Source organism: Littorina saxatilis, linkage group LG5, assembly GCF_037325665.1.
Source record: "Littorina saxatilis isolate snail1 linkage group LG5, US_GU_Lsax_2.0, whole genome shotgun sequence".
Lineage (NCBI taxonomy): Eukaryota > Metazoa > Mollusca > Gastropoda > Littorinimorpha > Littorinidae > Littorina > Littorina saxatilis.
Genome location: NC_090249.1, coordinates 59,026,854 through 59,043,888, shown reverse-complemented (window position 1 = coordinate 59,043,888; position 17,035 = coordinate 59,026,854). Strand labels below are relative to the sequence as shown.

General features: G+C 41.5%; 1 protein-coding gene across 1 annotated transcript; it reads left to right on the top strand.

Moving 5' to 3' along the window:
- Positions 1-333: 333 nt before the first annotated feature.
- Positions 334-7,884, top strand: LOC138967560 (phospholipid phosphatase 1-like). The gene is made up of 6 exons (XM_070340137.1): positions 334-437; positions 1,357-1,508; positions 4,312-4,610; positions 4,949-5,006; positions 6,183-6,359; positions 7,316-7,884. The coding sequence occupies exons 1-6, from the start codon at positions 347-349 to the stop codon at positions 7,496-7,498; spliced, it is 960 nt and encodes a 319-aa protein (XP_070196238.1). The 5' UTR covers positions 334-346; the 3' UTR covers positions 7,499-7,884.
- Positions 7,885-17,035: the final 9,151 nt, after the last annotated feature.

The window sequence follows — 17,035 nt, the reverse complement described above, 5'->3', positions numbered from 1 at the left end:
ACGAGTATACGGTCTTGCTGAAAAATGGCGTTGCGTTCAGTTTCATTCTGTGAGTTCGACAGCTACTTGACTAAATATTGTATTTTCGCTTTACGCGACTTGTTTGTTGTTGTTGTGCCTTATACACTACGAATTCAATTTCAACCTTTTCAATAAATACAAGAACATCATTTGCCAACTTCCCTTCTTGCATTGTGCAACGCACGTAGGCGATACAATTAGTCTCTTTAAACGGCTCTATTATCTACCTGTCTGACCTCACCTGTGCGTAGGTGAGAGTGTTGATGTCAGTCAGTGCCCTCGTCTGCTTTGGGCAGTTTTGCCACAGTTCTCTCCCTTTACTGTCATGGCGGCGTTCGGAGACGGACCTGAAAGAATGTTGAGTCGAAAGCGTTTCTGTTTTCGTGCTCTTGTGGATATAGCGTGCGTCTGCTGTGGTAAGTTTTGGATGGATAAAAGATAGTCTGTCTTACAGTCTGACAGTAATATCATTTGGTTATATGAGATAGCAGTCGCTAAAGAAGAACAGGTGCTTTTTTCACTGGCTGAAAACGAGAGTGAGACAGTGAGAAAAAGTTACATTTTTCACACTCACAGTGAATAATTTGAACAGAGCCAGATGATGCCGGATTCCTCTTAATCTTATTTATTGATATCGAATTTCAGTAATTTCTTGTCGATAATGTGATCGATTCCCCAATATTTTCAGTCGTGACGGAACATTTAAAGGTAGGTTCTGTTTTTCTTGAGTGGGCAGGTGGGTTTTCAGGCATCTATTCTGGGTTTACAGATTTTGTAAACGCCAAACTCTCGCACATTTGATACTATCTTCTTCTTAATAAAGCAAGGTGTATGGTTTTTTAAACATGATTCTTTTTCAATAATTCATAATCTTTTTCTCTAGTCTTAGCAACTGTAATCATGACATGAGACTAGTATAGTTCGTTTTTTTTAAGGGGAAATTTAGAGGGAAAGTTAATTTAAGGGCTCATGCTGGGGGTGACAGCTGTGCACTCTTGATTAAAAATGAGACACCACACTGACATTTTACTGTTTCTGATTTTATCATTAAGTTTCATGGGATTGTGACTGTGAGCGATAAAAGTTAAAACGGTGAATTGACAGCTTTAATAAAATGGTCACATTTATTTCAAAGCTTATTAATTATTATAAGGAGCTTTATGTCATTTTTTATATTTATATCTGATTCTGAGCCACCATTTGTTTGGTTGGGGATGTATGATCTGAAAAGTTCTATACACATGTGCGACACATTATAAATTAAGCCAGGGCACATGTAACTTGTAAGATTAGCTGTAACTTAATGATTAATCTGATGAATGATTTTATTTTCAGTGGCAGTCCCAGTACTGATCATCAATGTAGTGGCTCAGCCTTTCCACCGTGGATTCTTCTGCGATGACCAGAGTTTGATGCACCCCTACAAGGCTGACACCGTTCCCACATGGCTTCTTGTGGTGGTTGGAATGGGGCTCCCCATCCTCTCTGTGAGTCGACTGATCCCTAGTCTTCTTTCTGACTGATCCCTCGTCTTCTTTCTGACTGATCCCTAGTCTTCTTTCTGACTGATCCCTAGTCTTCTTTCTGACTGATCCCTAGTCTTCTTTCTGACTGATCCCTAGTCTTCTTTCTGACTGATCCCTAGTCTTCTTTCTATCTGATCCCTAGTCTTCTTTCTATCTGATCCCCAGTCTTCTTTCTGACTGATCCCTAGTCTTCTTTCTATCTGATCCCCAGTCTTCTTTCTATCTGATCCCTAGTCTTCTTTCTGACTGATCCCTAGTCTTCTTTCTGTCTGATCCCTAGTCTTCTTTCTGTCTGATCCCTAGTCTTCTTTCTGACTGATCCCTAGTCTTCTTTCTATCTGATCCCTAGTCTTCTTTCTATCTGATCCCTAGGTCTTCTTTCTGACTGATCCCTAGTCTTCTTTCTATCTGATCCCTAGTCTTCTTTCTATCTGATCCCTAGTCTTCTTTCTGACTGATCCCTAGTCTTCTTTCTGACTGATCCCTAGTCTTCTTTCTGACTGATCCCTAGTCTTCTTTCTGACTGATCCCTAGTCTTCTTTCTGTCTGATCCCTAGTCTTCTTTCTGACTGATCCCTAGTCTTCTTTCTGTCTGATCCCTAGTCTTCTTTCTGACTGATCCCTAGTCTTCTTTCTGACTGATCCCTAGTCTTCTTTCTGACTGATCCCTAGTCTTCTTTCTGACTGATCCCTAGTCTTCTTTCTGTCTGATCCCTAGTCTTCTTTCTGTCTGATCCCTAGTCTTCTTTCTGTCTGATCCCTAGTCTTCTTTCTGTCTGATCCCTAGTCTTCTTTCTGACTGATCCCTAGTCTTCTTTCTGACTGATCCCTAGTCTTCTTTCTGTCTGATCCCTAGTCTTCTTTCTGACTGATCCCTAGTCTTCTTTCTATCTGATCCCCAGTCTTCTTTCTGACTGATCCCTAGTCTTCCTTCTGACTGATCCCTAGTCTTCTTTCTGACTGATCCCTAGTCTTCCTTCTGACTGATCCCTAGTCTTCTTTCTGACTCATCCCTAGTCTTCTTTCTGACTGATCCCTAGTCTTTCTGACTGATCCCTAGTCTTTCTGACTGATCCCTAGTCTTTCTGACTGATCCCTAGTCTTCTTTCTGACTGATCCCTAGTCTTCTTTCTGACTGATCCCTAGTCTTCTTTCTGACTGATCCCTAGTCTTCTTTCTGACTGATCCCTAGTCCTTCTGACTGATCCCTAGTCTTCTTTCTGACTGATCCCTAGTCTTCTTTCTGACTGATCCCTAGTCTTCTTTCTGACTGATCCCTAGTCTTCTTTCTGTCTGATCCCTAGTCTTCTTTCTGACTGATCCCTAGTCTTCTTTCTGACTGATCCCTAGTCTTCTTTCTGACTGATCCCGAGTCTTCTTTCTGTCTGATCTCTAGTCTTCTTTCTGACTGATCCCTAGTCTTCTTTCTGTCTGATCCCTAGTCTTCTTTCTGACTGATCCCTAGTCTTCTTTCTGTCTGATCCCTAGTCTTCTTTCTGACTGATCCCTAGTCTTCTTTCTGTCTGATCCCTAGTCTTCTTTCTGACTGATCCCTAGTCTTCTTTCTGACTGATCCCTAGTCTTCTTTCTGACTGATCCCTAGTCTTCTTTCTGACTGATCCCTAGTCTTCTTTCTGACTGATCCCTAGTCTTCTTTCTGTCTGATCCCTAGTCTTCTTTCTGACTGATCCCTAGTCTTCTTTCTGACTGATCCCTAGTCTTCTTTCTGTCTGATCCCTAGTCTTCTTTCTGACTCATCCCTAGTCTTCTTTCTGACTGATCCCTAGTCTTCTTTCTGTCTGATCCTGAGTCTTCTTTCTGTCTGATCCCTAGTCTTCTTTCTGACTGATCCCTAGTCTTCTTTCTGACTGATCCCTAGTCTTCTTTCTGACTGATCCCTAGTCTTCTTTCTGTCTGATCCCTAGTCTTCTTTCTGACTGATCCCTAGTCTTCTTTCTGACTGATCCCTAGTCTTCTTTCTGACTGATCCCTAGTCTTCTTTCTGACTGATCCCTAGTCTTCTTTCTGACTGATCCCTAGTCTTCTTTCTGACTGATCCCTAGTCTTCTTTCTGACTGATCCCTAGTCTTCTTTCTGACTGATCCCTAGTCTTCTTTCTGACTGATCCCGAGTCTTCTTTCTGACTGATCCCTAGTCTTCTTTCTGACTGATCCCTAGTCTTCTTTCTGACTGATCCCTAGTCTTCTTTCTGACTGATCCCTAGTCTTCTTTCTGACTGATCCCTAGTCTTCTTTCTGACTGATCCCTAGTCTTCTTTCTGACTGATCCCTAGTCTTCTTTCTGACTGATCCCTAGTCTTCTTTCTGTCTGATCCCTAGTCTTCTTTCTGACTGATCCCTAGTCTTCTTTCTATCTGATCCCTAGTCTTCTTTCTGACTGATCCCTAGTCTTCTTTCTATCTGATCCCCAGTCTTCTTTCTATCTGTTCATTTTTTGTTACACCTGGTTACAGTGGTATGAAATAATCATATTTTGTTATTATTTGTAAGACTTTTTATTCGTAACGTGCTTTAAAACAAAATGCTTGTTAGTAAGTAACAAATAGCTGGTTCTCTTTGGTGTAAGAAGAAGATTAAAAAAAATGGATAATCAAAAACAAACCCGATTGAGTGTAAAAACACTCAGAGATTCTTCGCCTCTTCTCGTTTGCGTTTCTATGGACTCCATTCATGATTTATTCAAGCAGTCTGTTCCTCGTTGAAACATATATAATAATTAATCAGACCTGTTTGGTTTTCTACAGATTCTCTTGGTGGAATGCCTCCTTCAGAAAACAACGCGGTGCTGCGTGTTGGTGCCCACAGAGATTCCACCGGTGCCCAAAAGTTGTTCTGAGTCCAGTTACCGCTCCATCGTCATCTTTTTCTTCGGCGCCGCCATCACTCAGCTGCTGACGGAGACAGGAAAGTACAGCATCGGCAGACTGCGGCCACACTTCCTGGACGTCTGTCGGCCCGAGAACATCCCCAGTAACTGCTCTGACATCTTTATCATGCTGGATGTGTGCACTGGGGATGACTCCGTCAAGATGAGACAGGCCAGGTAGGAAGGAATAGCAGTGCTCTTTCAGCGGGGAAAAAAACAAAATGATAATAAAACAAATTGGGGGGTGGCTAGGTGTTGGGAATTATGCGAACACATTTTTAGTTCACAACAGCCAGAACTCCCCACTGACGCTATACCCAGAGTGTCTTGGGACCCCGAATTATAATTGTATAAGAGTTAAGGGGCTAAAACTGCGTGCATGTACATGGATTAGTGCAGTTAGAACAGTGGCGTTTGATACAAACATCGTTATTCTGCAACTGTGTATATGTTGTTGCAGATACAGGGTTAACTTGAAGGGTTGAGTTATGATGAAAATGTGCTGTTGGTTGCAGGTTGTCCTTCCCATCAGGCCATGCGTCCATGTCCATGTACTCTGCTGCATTCCTCATGGTAAGCAAGGGTGAAACAGTGTACCGTACACTTCCCACACTGGCTTTTATTATCAATACTAACCCTCGTTCCCCCATTACGGCCAGCTTCAGCTTCCAAATGCAGATCCCTGAAACACCCGCTTCATTCAGTGATACCTGTGACACATATCTTCTGCCTGCAATGTTTGAGCATTTATGATTTTGGAAAACTTGCAGTGATTACTATGATTTTTTCAAGTTTGAAATTGATGGAGTAACTTTCCACGCCATGGGGGTGAGTGGGTGAACCTAGTTTTAGTTGATTCATTGGCTCGGCTTCCTGACCAGTGGACGTAAACTGATAGAACTATCAAGATAAGTTTTGTGTGAATATTTGTTTGTCTGTTCACTTGAAAGACCGTTGGGTCGAAATATCTGTGAATGTATTGTTTTGTCAATAACAAACGTTCCAACAACCTACCTTTCTTGTTTTTTGATTCTGAATTTTGGAACGTTGGCAGTCTCTTTGTTTTTGGATTTATTTTTTCTAGTTTTCGTTGACAAAACCATTGCACCTGGAAATAATATCATTGGAGAATGTTGTTGCTGTGGATTGGCTGTTTACAATTTGAGGCTACGACAGGACAGGACCTTTGAATTATATTTGTCAACTTTGAGTTTGTGTTGGTTATTCTAGTGATTGGTGTGCAGGGTTTAACCTGGGAGAAAAAGGCAATGGGACATTTGTCCGATGGGACATAGTCAAAGGCAAGAAGCGCCAAAGAGGCCTGTACGCGTTTTGACTAAAGATGCAATTGGTACATTATGGTGCCATCTGAGAATTAGCAGCTATATTGTGTTATCTATACATGTGTGTGTGTGTGTGTGTGTGTGTGTGTGTGTGTGTGTTTAATCCAATGTAAAGTGTACATTTGGTGGCGCAGTGGTACGTAATCTCAATGCGCCCTTTGACGCACTGACAGGAATTGTGATGGGACATTTTCAGATTTAATGCGCCAATGGCGCAGGGCGCACAAGTAAATGAAACCCTGGGTGTGTGTGTGTTTTCATGTAATATGTTCATGTCATTGTCAGAAACCTCAAATTTGAGTTAGCTCCCTTTATGAGGAATTTTCACAGCCCTTTCCAATGCAGTTTGTCAATGAAAATGATGTTGCATAATGATAACACGATATTTACATCTGTTGTTTGACAGGTGTACCTGCAGGCTCGCTTAGTGGTCAGCCAAGCGAAACTGCTTCGTCCAGTGCTGCAGGTGGCTGTGTTTACCATGGCTTTTTTCACCTGCCTGTCGCGCGTGTCCGACTACAAGCACCACTGGAGCGATGTGCTGGGGGGGTCGCTGCTTGGCATCATTGTGTGCTTTCTTATCGTAAGTACAGCTTAAAGATACACTTTCTTGTGAAAACACCATCTTGGCTCACCATCTCATCTGGCTAGAAATACTCACAAAAAGGTATTAACAAGAAATCCTGTAATGGTTATATTTATGACAAGGCTCTCTCAGTCAAACGATGTGCCATAATGTTTTACACGCTGTATGTAGTGTAATTGAAGGCAAACTCCTTCCCGCTCACCATCTTAGAGCTGATCTGGCCAGGCATTTACATGATATTAGAACATCCCACCACTTGGTCGCATACCAAAAATCACACACCCTGACTGCTTGCTGTGTTGAGTTGACATTTTTTATGAATTAATTTCTAAAAAAAAGCCACTGTTGCATTTAGAAAATTAATTCTATAAAAAAATAATTCTCACTGTGCACATGAGCACCAAGTGGTATGATCTTGTCCTATGTATGTGACCAAGTGGTATGATCTTGTCCTATGTATGTGACCAAGTGGTATGATCTTGTCCTATGTATGTGACCAAGTGGTATGATCTTGTCCTATGGTTAAGCCTGACCAGGTCTGAGATGGCGTGCCTACAAGTACACTACAGTCTGTAAACATTATATGGAGCATTGTTTGGGTGAGAGAGCCTCATTATAACCTTCAAACAGATTCTCGTTAATTTCTGTTGGTGAGTAGTCTGGGTATTTAGAGTGATTGCTTTATTGGACAGTCTGCAAATTCTGCAAGTTATCGGTAGCTGCGCTGTCCCCGTCTCTCTGTCCCCGTCTCTCACTCTCTCTTTTTCCCTCATTTGCTGTAAGGGAGGTAACTTCATCCTTGGCAACATGCTCCTCTCTCTGCAGCACTTGGGTACAGTGGAACCCCCTTTTAAGACCTCAGAAAATCTGAGAAAATCAGGTCGTAGAAAGGGGGGGGGGGGCTTAAAAGGGGGGTTCCACTGTATTTAAGATGTGTGGTTGTTGTCCCCCAGGTGGTGTCCATGACAGACTTTCACCACCCTCTGCTTCGTCGCCGCCGAGCGCCTCTCGCCGGGTCCAGGAAGGAACGTCTGCCCATGTATCGCCAAGACAACACCTCCACTTCCTCCGAAATGCCCTCTCCCGGCAACGAGCAGGGCACCATCCAGGTCCATGTGGAGAATGAAAAGTTGTGATTGGTTGCTCGTTTTGTCAAGCTGGCTGTGATTGGCCTGAGCAGCAGACCATTCCGGTTCATGTGACTGTGAGGAATCAGAAGTTGTGATTGATTGTTCTTTTTGTCAAGCTGGCTGTGATTGGGCATGAAGATTATGTTATGCAAAATTAGATTGGTTGCCGAGTGTAAAGTATCAAGATTAACATATCGTGTGGTTGAATGGTTGATTCCATGTGCAGACGGATGTGATGTTTTTCTGTGCCCTGCATTCTTGATGTTGAGACCGATTAATTACCGGAGATATAAAAAAATAATGTAAGCTTGATTTCATGGTAAGACGATGACTTTCTGGTGGCTGATTTTCTCCAAAGAAGAGCAAGAGGATGAGGTTGAGGGCTGGGCAGGGCCGGACTACCGGGGGGGTTATGGGGGTTGCGCAACCCCCCCCCCCCCCCCCCCCCTAGCCTAAACATGTACCTTACTTATTTAATTTTTTTTATTATTGCTTATTTTATGCCGTTTCATGCAAGGAGCGACCATTTTCCTATCTCAGAATATGACCTACCTATCAGCTTCAGGGGGCTTTGCCCCCTGACCCCCACAACGAGGGGGGGGGGAAGGGGTTCTAGGGTTTCCGGACCCCCCCCCCCCCCCCCAGCCAAAAAATGAAAATATTGAATGAGGTATGCATTTCTTTATTTTACATTGAGTTTCAATTTTTGGGGTATTAATCAGTGACAAAATCTGCTGCCTGAAACTGGTAATGATCATCCTCAGAATGCACCAGATTGCACCATTTTGCATCCTTTTTTTCAAAATTTTCCGGGGGGGCATGCCCCCGGCCCCCCCTAGCAAGCTAGGCGCTTCGCGGCGTCGGCTCGGCGCTTCGCGCCTTCACACCCATATCTTCACAATATACTTTTGAAAAAAAACACCCATAAAATGAACTAATCTGCCCCTGCCGCCAGGGGGGACATCCCCCCTGGGCCACCACTGGCAACCCCCCCCCCTCCTCTTCGCCTAGTCCGGCCCTGCTGGGGGTTGGTCGCTTTTTGATGCACTTTTTCTAAGTTAACGAAGTTGAATATAGATATAATCATGTATCTGTCTTTCCAGTCTCTTGATTTTGTGTTGGTTGTTTTTGACTCACATGCGAAGCAAAAGTGAGTCTATGTACTCACCCGAGTCGTCCGTCCGTCCGTCCGTCCGTCCGGCCGGCCGGCCGGCCGGCCGGCCGGCCGTCCGGAAAACTTTAACGTTGAATATTTCTTGGACACTATTCAGTCTATCAGTACCAAATTTGGCAAGATGGTGTATGATGACAAGGTCCCAAAAAACATACATAGCATCTTGACCTTGCTTCAAGGTCAAGGTCGCAGGGGCCATAAATGTTGTCTAAAAAACAGCTATTTTTCACATTTTTCCCATTTTCTCTGAAGTTTTTGAGATTGAATACCTCACCTATATATGATATATAGGGCAAAGTAAGCCCCATCTTTTGATACCAGTTTGGTTTACCTTGCTTCAAGGTCAAGGTCACAGGAGCTCTTCAAAGTTGGATTGTATACATATTTTGAAGTGACCTTGACCCTGAACTATGGAAGATAACTGTTTCAAACTTAAAAATTATGTGGGGCACATGTTATGCTTTCATCATGAGACACATTTGGTCCCATATGATCAAGGTCAAGGTCACTTTGACCCTTATGAAATGTGACCAAAATAAGGTAGTGAACCACTAAAAGTGACCATATCTCATGGTAGAAAGAGCCAATAAGCACCATTGTACTTCCTATGTCTTGAATTAACAGCTTTGTGTTGCATGACCTTGGATGACCTTGACCTTGGGTCAAGGTCACATGTATTTTGGTAGGAAAAATGTGTAAAGCAGAAGGTCAAGCATGTGAGTCGTATGGGCTTTGCCCTTCTTGTTTGTCTTGTCGCTGCTGAACTATTTGTCAGATCAGGCAACGGTAAATTTGTAAAGGCATTATGACAGACATGGTTATTTATGATAATTATAGCACGCTATGTTTAAGTGCATTTTTGACAATTTTGAATTTAACATAGATGCTATTTTTGTTCATAACTTATTGATGAATAGTTGTCTCTCTCCTTTTTCATGACTTTACTGAGCACAATGAGAGGGTCAGTCAAAAAGAAATATGTGATGTTTTTTTTTAATCTGTTGGTTGTGATTGTGGCATTGAGTTAACAGTACACCCAGTGGTTTAGCTTTTTGTGTGATTTGGTTTTGCACTTCGCACATGATGTCCATGTGTCTACTATTTATATATTTGTCACTTTTAACTATTCATGTACCTTGTTCAGTAATGATGATTTTGTATCACGATTTTGCAGGATAAAATGCTACGAAATCCAGTCATTCATTTTAATGTCAGCTTGCTTCATGCCACGCTGGTTCTGTTTGGTACACAAGTCACAGTTTAGTACCGAAAGCAATGTCGAACCAGCATCACAGACTCCAAACTTATCTATTGTTTATACAGTGGAACACCCTTTTAGCCACACGCACACACACCCTACCCAACCACCAATGGATTTAGAAATTGTCCACTTTTTGTTTAATCCTTTAACTGCTTTTTCAGATTTTGTATTCTTACCACCTGTACATTTACCTCCTTTTTCAGACCCTCCCTTTTCAGGCCTGATTTTATCAGATTTTTGGCCGTCTTACAAGGGACGTTCCCCTGGAAAGGTAACTCTTGTTATGGATTGAAATGCTTGGTACCTCTGTAAAAGAATTTGCAAAACAAATCATGATTTATACATTTATGTTAATAAGAATCTCATTCATTTATCTGCAAATTTTGCATGAACATTGTGTGGGAGATTAATGTTGCTAGTTTGCCTGTAATTTGCCTGCCAGATTGAGCTTCCTGCTATTTTTCAAGAAAGTTTGTAAATACCTGTAAAGAGAAAGGCTTCCCCGTCAAAACAATGGTAAAAAAACCAGGCGGTACAATTCACGACTTGGGTCTGATTGTTATCTGAATGTTTACTGAAATTTCGTCAATGTATTTAGTCATTTTAGAAAATTAAGAAATGTTGCTTGTGTCATAGATGATTTCTAGTGACAGTCAATCATAGGGGGAGGGTTTGTGGTATCTGTTGTAGATAAAAATCTTAGAAAGGGAATGCATTTTATATTTTGTTTCTATTCTAAAAGTGACAGCTAAGTGAAGCACTTTTTGTCACATAATCCTGTAAATAGTCTTTGATAAGGACCTTTCATCCTGTGCTATTTTTTAAGCAGTGCACATGACACTATTTTCCAAGAAAATGCATTTATTCACAGCCAAAAGTATGATCACGATTTTAACCCAATGCCAAAAAGAGTGCTTGCTAATTTGAGCTCGAAAGCGAGAATTTTGTTGTTGGTGTTGAAGTATTGAAACTTGTGAAATCAGCTTCCAAAAAGAGTGCTTGCTAATTTGAGCTCGAAAGCGAGAATTTTGTTGTGTTGGTGTTGAAGTATTGAAACTTGTGAAGTCAGTGCTTAATTGTAAAATTAGTGCTTTGATTATTGAAGTGCAAATACGGTCACTTGTGTTGTTTGTTTGTTCGTTGCTCTTCCTGTTTTGTTTTATAGTTATATTTTGTAATTGTATAAATTGAATTTATGTGCGGCCTCAAATCAAAAAGCGGGAAAGGCTTTTATTTCATAAATCATTTAATATGTGACAGAACAGAGTATGATGTTAACCAACAAAATCTCTCCCCTCTCTCTATTCTTTTTTTTGACATCTGTTTTGTTGCAGTTTGCTTTTTCTCCTTATTAGGAAATGTGTTATTGTTTCATACGAAGGTGGTGTTTTTGATGATCGAGTCTGGCTTTTACATATCATAGAAACATTCCAGAATATTGTGTTTGTGCTCATGTATATTTTGACATCTTCTCACCTAAAATCATACAACACAAGCAAGAGATTTTTGTGTTACTTTTTATTTCATATGCTGGTCGTTTTGAAATTACCTCTTAATTTTTGTCTGTTTTTAATATCATGATCACTTTCTTGCCGAAACTATTGAATAAAATTCAGTTTGATAAATGATATTCTGTTTTGCTATACCCCTTTTTAAGAGAGAAAGAACTTGTTCCTGGTGTGTGCATACACACAAAAACTCACACATTTGTTCTATTCTTCAGTGTTGTTCCCAGACTCAGGAGACATTAGGTCAGTTAGACTTGGATTGACAATAACTGAATAAGTATAGAATCAAAAAACAAAGACAAACAATTAATAGCGAAAACTTATCTGGCTGATTTTTTCTTCCGTCTGCCACGAAGCCGCATGCGAATTAATCAAATTTTTGGATTTGAATAAATATAGCTCTAAAAAAAAAATAACTTATCAGAAGACCCCCTACATGTCAAAACTATCGAACAGTCGACAAACCAGAGTGCAGAACAATGTGTTAGCATCAAAAAATGTATGCGTCAGTGACCAATGACCATGCTTGGAACACCATTGTTCTTGACTATTTGTGCTTCATTATCCACAATATAAATTACTTGCAAATATGATGAAAGATGTGACTCGGAGGACTGTTTGAGCTGTCTGATTCCCCCCGCGGGTTAGGGGGAAGAATTTACCCGATGCTCCCCAGCATGTCGTAAGAGGCGACTAACGGGCGAAGTGGCCAACTATATTCAGGACCAATTTCACAGAGTCCCCGACCCAGGGAAAGGTACGGGTCTATCAATTTTCTACCACCAATACCCAGGATTGATTTGTTCAAAACTAGTCAAGCCTTCTCTGGCTCTATGGTGTGGAATTCCATAGGTATGTAATAAGATCATTAACCTCACTAAAGAGTTTTAAACAAGCTCTGCATAATCATTATATGTCTACCTAGATGGCTATATCTAGTCTTAACATGTGCAAGTAGCTGTCAACAATTGGCAAAGCTTTATGAATTACAAAAATATGTTCTTTATTACATGTATTATGTGAAATTTATGTTGCGATTTTCCATCATCATCATTATCATCATCATCATCATCATCATCATCATCATCATCATCATCATCATCATCATCATCTTCATCAGTCATCATTTACACCCTATAATCATTGTAAGCATTAGTGTAAACGTTGGTATTGTGTGAATTTTACCGTCGATCACTTTACATGTGTAACCTCAATTAACATGTTGCATGTTTCGCTTTTGATTTGTATGTTGCTTACTTTGTCATTTTGTGCTTACTTGTCGATTGTTTGCTGGTTCGTTCGTTTAATTTGTTTATTTGTCATGTTGCTTTACTTGTTTATCAGTTATTAGACATGTGTATTAAAAGTAAGGACCGGTTGTAAGAAAAGGCGTCGCCTTAAACCTCTATCCTTGAAAAATAAAGTTCCATCATCATCATCTCTTTCTGGATTCCGAACCAAAAAAATTACAGAAGCTGCGATTACATGTTCTCTACCCCCCCCCCCCCCCCCCCCTCTCCCTCTCTCTCTCTCTCTCTCTCTCTCTCTCTCTCTCTCTCTCTCTCTCTCTCATTCTCTCTCTCTCTCTCTCTCTCTCTCTCTCTCTCTCTCTCTCTCTCTCTCTCTCTCTCTCTCTCTCTCTCTCTCTCTTGTGGAATTCTCTCCCGAAATTTGTGAGAGTCCCAATGAGTCTCAATACTTTCAAAAAACACCTTTCACTGTATTTAATGTTAAATTACGAAAAATCACAGTGATGGAAGACTTCGTTTGGTTATATTTTCATTTGTCCAAAGCATCAGTGTTCATTATATCCACACAAAAACACTCAAAGCTTTAATAACACATTTACTCATGCATGTGTATTCAGCATTGTTTTCACTACGTTGCATATACGACGCTTTATATTTGTGTATAATATGTAATGTGTAAATATTCATATGTTGTTGTTTTTCTCTACCTTTTTTTCTACGTTAATATCCGTGTAAATATGTGATTAGATTAATCCCCTCTCTGGACGAGGGCTGGTTGAAAAAAAGCTCGTTGTATTGCTTATGCCACAACCCTCGAAAAATAAAATTTGATTTGATTTGATTTGATTTGATCTAAGAAGTGATAATAACACAGATCCCCAGTGGTCCTGACCCAAACAAAGCCCACATCAACGAGTTGGAACCATCCATCGGTACACTTACATACGTTCCACCAACAGGGATGAAAGTCATTGTTAGTACCACACGCCAATCTGATATACCAACTACAGGCATGGGAATTGTCCGCCGAAAGGCAAATTTCTCCCGAAATTTGTTTTTGGTCCGCCGAAAAAGCAAAAGTGTCCGCCGAAAAAATAAGTGGGGGAGGCAAAAAAGGTTCTAAAAACTGAATTCAATAGCAACTTGGAGCTCAGATGACACCAAACTGCACCATTTGGGTTCTTTGGAGAGAAAAAAATTCCGGGGGAGCATGCCCCCGGACCCCCCTAGTAAGGCTAGGCGCTTCGCGCCGTCCACTTTGCTATTCCTTACTAATTTTCAGCCTTTTTTTACTTTTTTCAATTCCCATGCCTGCAACTAGCATACGTTCCACCAACAGGGATAAAGTCTTTGTTAGTGTTACACGCCAATCTGACGGGACCATCGATATACCAACTAGCAAGTATAAAGACTTCCACACAAAGCTAACGGGAGCATCGATACTCCAGCATACGTACCACCAACAGGGATAAAGTCTTTGTTCCACACCAATCTAGTAACGGGACCGGCAGCTGCGCGTGGGCTAAGGCTGACAGAACGGTCGATCACTTTACATGTGTAACGGGCCATAATCCACTTAACATTCCCTTTCTGCTCAACAGATGGAGGCGAACCGATGAGTGTAGAGTGTTAGTGGCTTTAACTTTTATCAGTGGCAGCGCCTTGGGATGGCTGACCGTTACTGGCGTAAGGTCCTCAGTGGTGACACTAACCATACACAATAGTCCTCGCTTGATTTTCGAGAGCTTAGAGTGTTTGCTTTCTTAGTAATAAGCTCATTTTCTGTTACAAATTTGGGGTTTGTGGTTCCATGTCGTCCAGATTTGTTAGGAAGACGTTGAAAATACATTAACCAAAAGTTGAACTTGAAAGGCTTGTGTGTTTATAATAGTAGAACTCATTCGTTTGGCCAGCCACTACATACAAGTACAAGTGCACATGATGACGATGAGGGAATAAAAAGTCAGATTACAAGCTGTAAGAGCTTTTTCCGTTTTTGAAAACAGTTTGTATTTAACGCCTGATCGGACAAACGCCTGATCGGACAAAAACAACAATGATTTAATTATATAACTCACCCGAGTAATCAGAACAGTATTTTCCCCACCCCAGCAAGGGTTGAATGAACGTTTATTATTAGTATTGCTTGTAGGGATAGTCGATCGAGATTTTAATCTATTTAAGTAATATTTTCCGACACAGGTTTACTGAAATGTGAACGTCTTTCTCGTGAGTGGAAAGTCTTTGTTAGAAACGTGCAGGCCACAATCTGCCTGGAATCAGTTCACTTACAATGAAGTATGCCAAGAGGGGGAAGGGGGGGGAGGGGGGGGAAGGGGGTGTAATAGCGATTGCTTTGATGTTGCTTCACCTGCGCTCGAACAGTCCACCAAGAGCTTATTTTCAGCTTTGCTAATAAGTCGAGAATGTACGTTCCGAAGACTGGTGATTTTTGTCGTCCACGTTATGTTGGCAACGTCTAATAAAAGGCGAGACACAAAAGAGCCTGTGAGTAGGAGTGGAACTTACGGCCCAAAGTGACTGAGTGATCTTTGCTGCCCAGACGTCTTCCCGTAGACATCAGAGAAAGACAAAGAGTACTGCAATTTACCATTTTAGATACATGTATTACTCTCGTGATTCGGTTGTTTCACAAGCCTATAATCTAACTTGTGTGTAACAATGTGCTTGTGGTTGTTTCTGTACGCCCTTGGAAATGAAAGACGCGGCATAAAGTGTAATTACACCCCTGGTGGTCAAGCGGCCTTTGCGGAGAAGCTGACATTGAAGTTAACCGGATGTACTTATTTGACCAAACCATGCATCTCTCGACAGTACGAGGCGCTAGTGCAACCACAAGGCTCATGTCAGTAAGGCTATAGCTGAAAAGCCCCGTCTTCGTTTGCAACCCAGCAATGACAATAACCCCAAAAGTGCTCTGTCATCAGCATCGCAACAATGTGTAAAGGCGACATTATGTTCCGGTCATCAACACCTGCTCTTCGTGGTCGCGTGCTGGTCAGTGCTCTCTCTCTCTCTCCTACGCCCCCCACACGCTGGTCTGGTGTCCCCTGTTGGTCATCTCATTGTCCACTCTGTACCGCGGCGGCTTTCTTTGAAGTTACGGGTATGGGGAATATTCCCCAGAAGTAATTGTGTGTCCGCCGTATTGCGTCAGCAAGAGGAGAAAGACGCTTTACAATGATGACTACAGCTTCTAATTCTACTTTCAACGGTTGTTATCGTGTTTATCACCACGCGTCCTTGTAAAGCCTGATATCGTATTGGACGAAGTCGACTTCACGGACGGATTGTTGCAGGAAGCTTTCGCACTGAAAAGACTTCGCGAAGGCCACTTTGGGCTCAGTGTAAGGACAGCCTTATTAAGTCTGGCGTCCATTTGACCGCTTGAAGCAATGTTAACTAGTGTAGGGAACTATATATGATAACAGCCCCGTGTTGTTTTTCCTTTGAATATATCAGTGAACTGTTTGGGGAGGGTGTTGACCGCAGGCTAACCGGGAACGACCAGAAAAAAAGTCCCAACAATAAAGTCTCGAGTCTTGTCCGGTCATCCAGGATGACACAGCTTTTGCATGGTCACGATGAATAAGTACAGGCATTACGACCATGGCGGCTTTGCATCCACTGAATAGCCGGGTGAGATCATTCTAACCCTTCTTCAAAGTGGATTCATTTCCTGCTATGACGAGAGATGATGTCGGATGCTTCTATCTCAGTTCACACTTACTCTGCCGCGACGTCCCTCACAGACCTGTTTACCCTTACGATTTTGGCGTAATTTATTACGATTTTCTGAAAAAAATACGCCATTCCGCTATCCGTGTCAAGACTACGATTTTCATAAATAAAAAAAAAGTAAAAAAAAAAAAATAAAAAATTTTTTTAACTTTTTTTTTTATCTATTCCATGTTTGGCATTGTTTTTTTCAATGGCAAAATGGGGTGAAAAAGCACAGGACTGACCAGAGATCATGTCTGTCTGATGAGACGCTGGAGAGCCTTATTCTAGTGGTGAAGTCTCGCCCTCACTCATTCGGCAAGCGCAAGTACAGTAGAGAAGCGCTTGACACACTGAAAAAGGCCTATTACGAGCAAAAGAAAAAGAATCAGTGATGCATGTGCTTTTGATGTGATCTTCTTTGAAATTATGATGACTACAAAAACTGACTGATGTGTGAATGATGGATATATGTGCATGATTGCGTTTCGCAGACACAGTTGTCATGTGCGTTGTAATTTGCGACGAATGCTGGATGGTTACTATTTTTGTGCCAGGATTACTATTTTTGGGGCTGAGCATTACTCCAAAACACTTATGGGGGTAAAC

Coding starts and splice junctions, on each gene's coding strand:
- LOC138967560 (XM_070340137.1), top strand. CDS start 347: ATGGCGGCGTTCGGAGACGGACCTGAAAGAATGTTGAGTCGAAAGCGT. Junction 438..1,356: donor TATAGCGTGCGTCTGCTGTG/GTAAGTTTTGGA, acceptor TTTTATTTTCAG/TGGCAGTCCCAGTACTGATC. Junction 4,611..4,948: donor GTCAAGATGAGACAGGCCAG/GTAGGAAGGAAT, acceptor TGTTGGTTGCAG/GTTGTCCTTCCCATCAGGCC.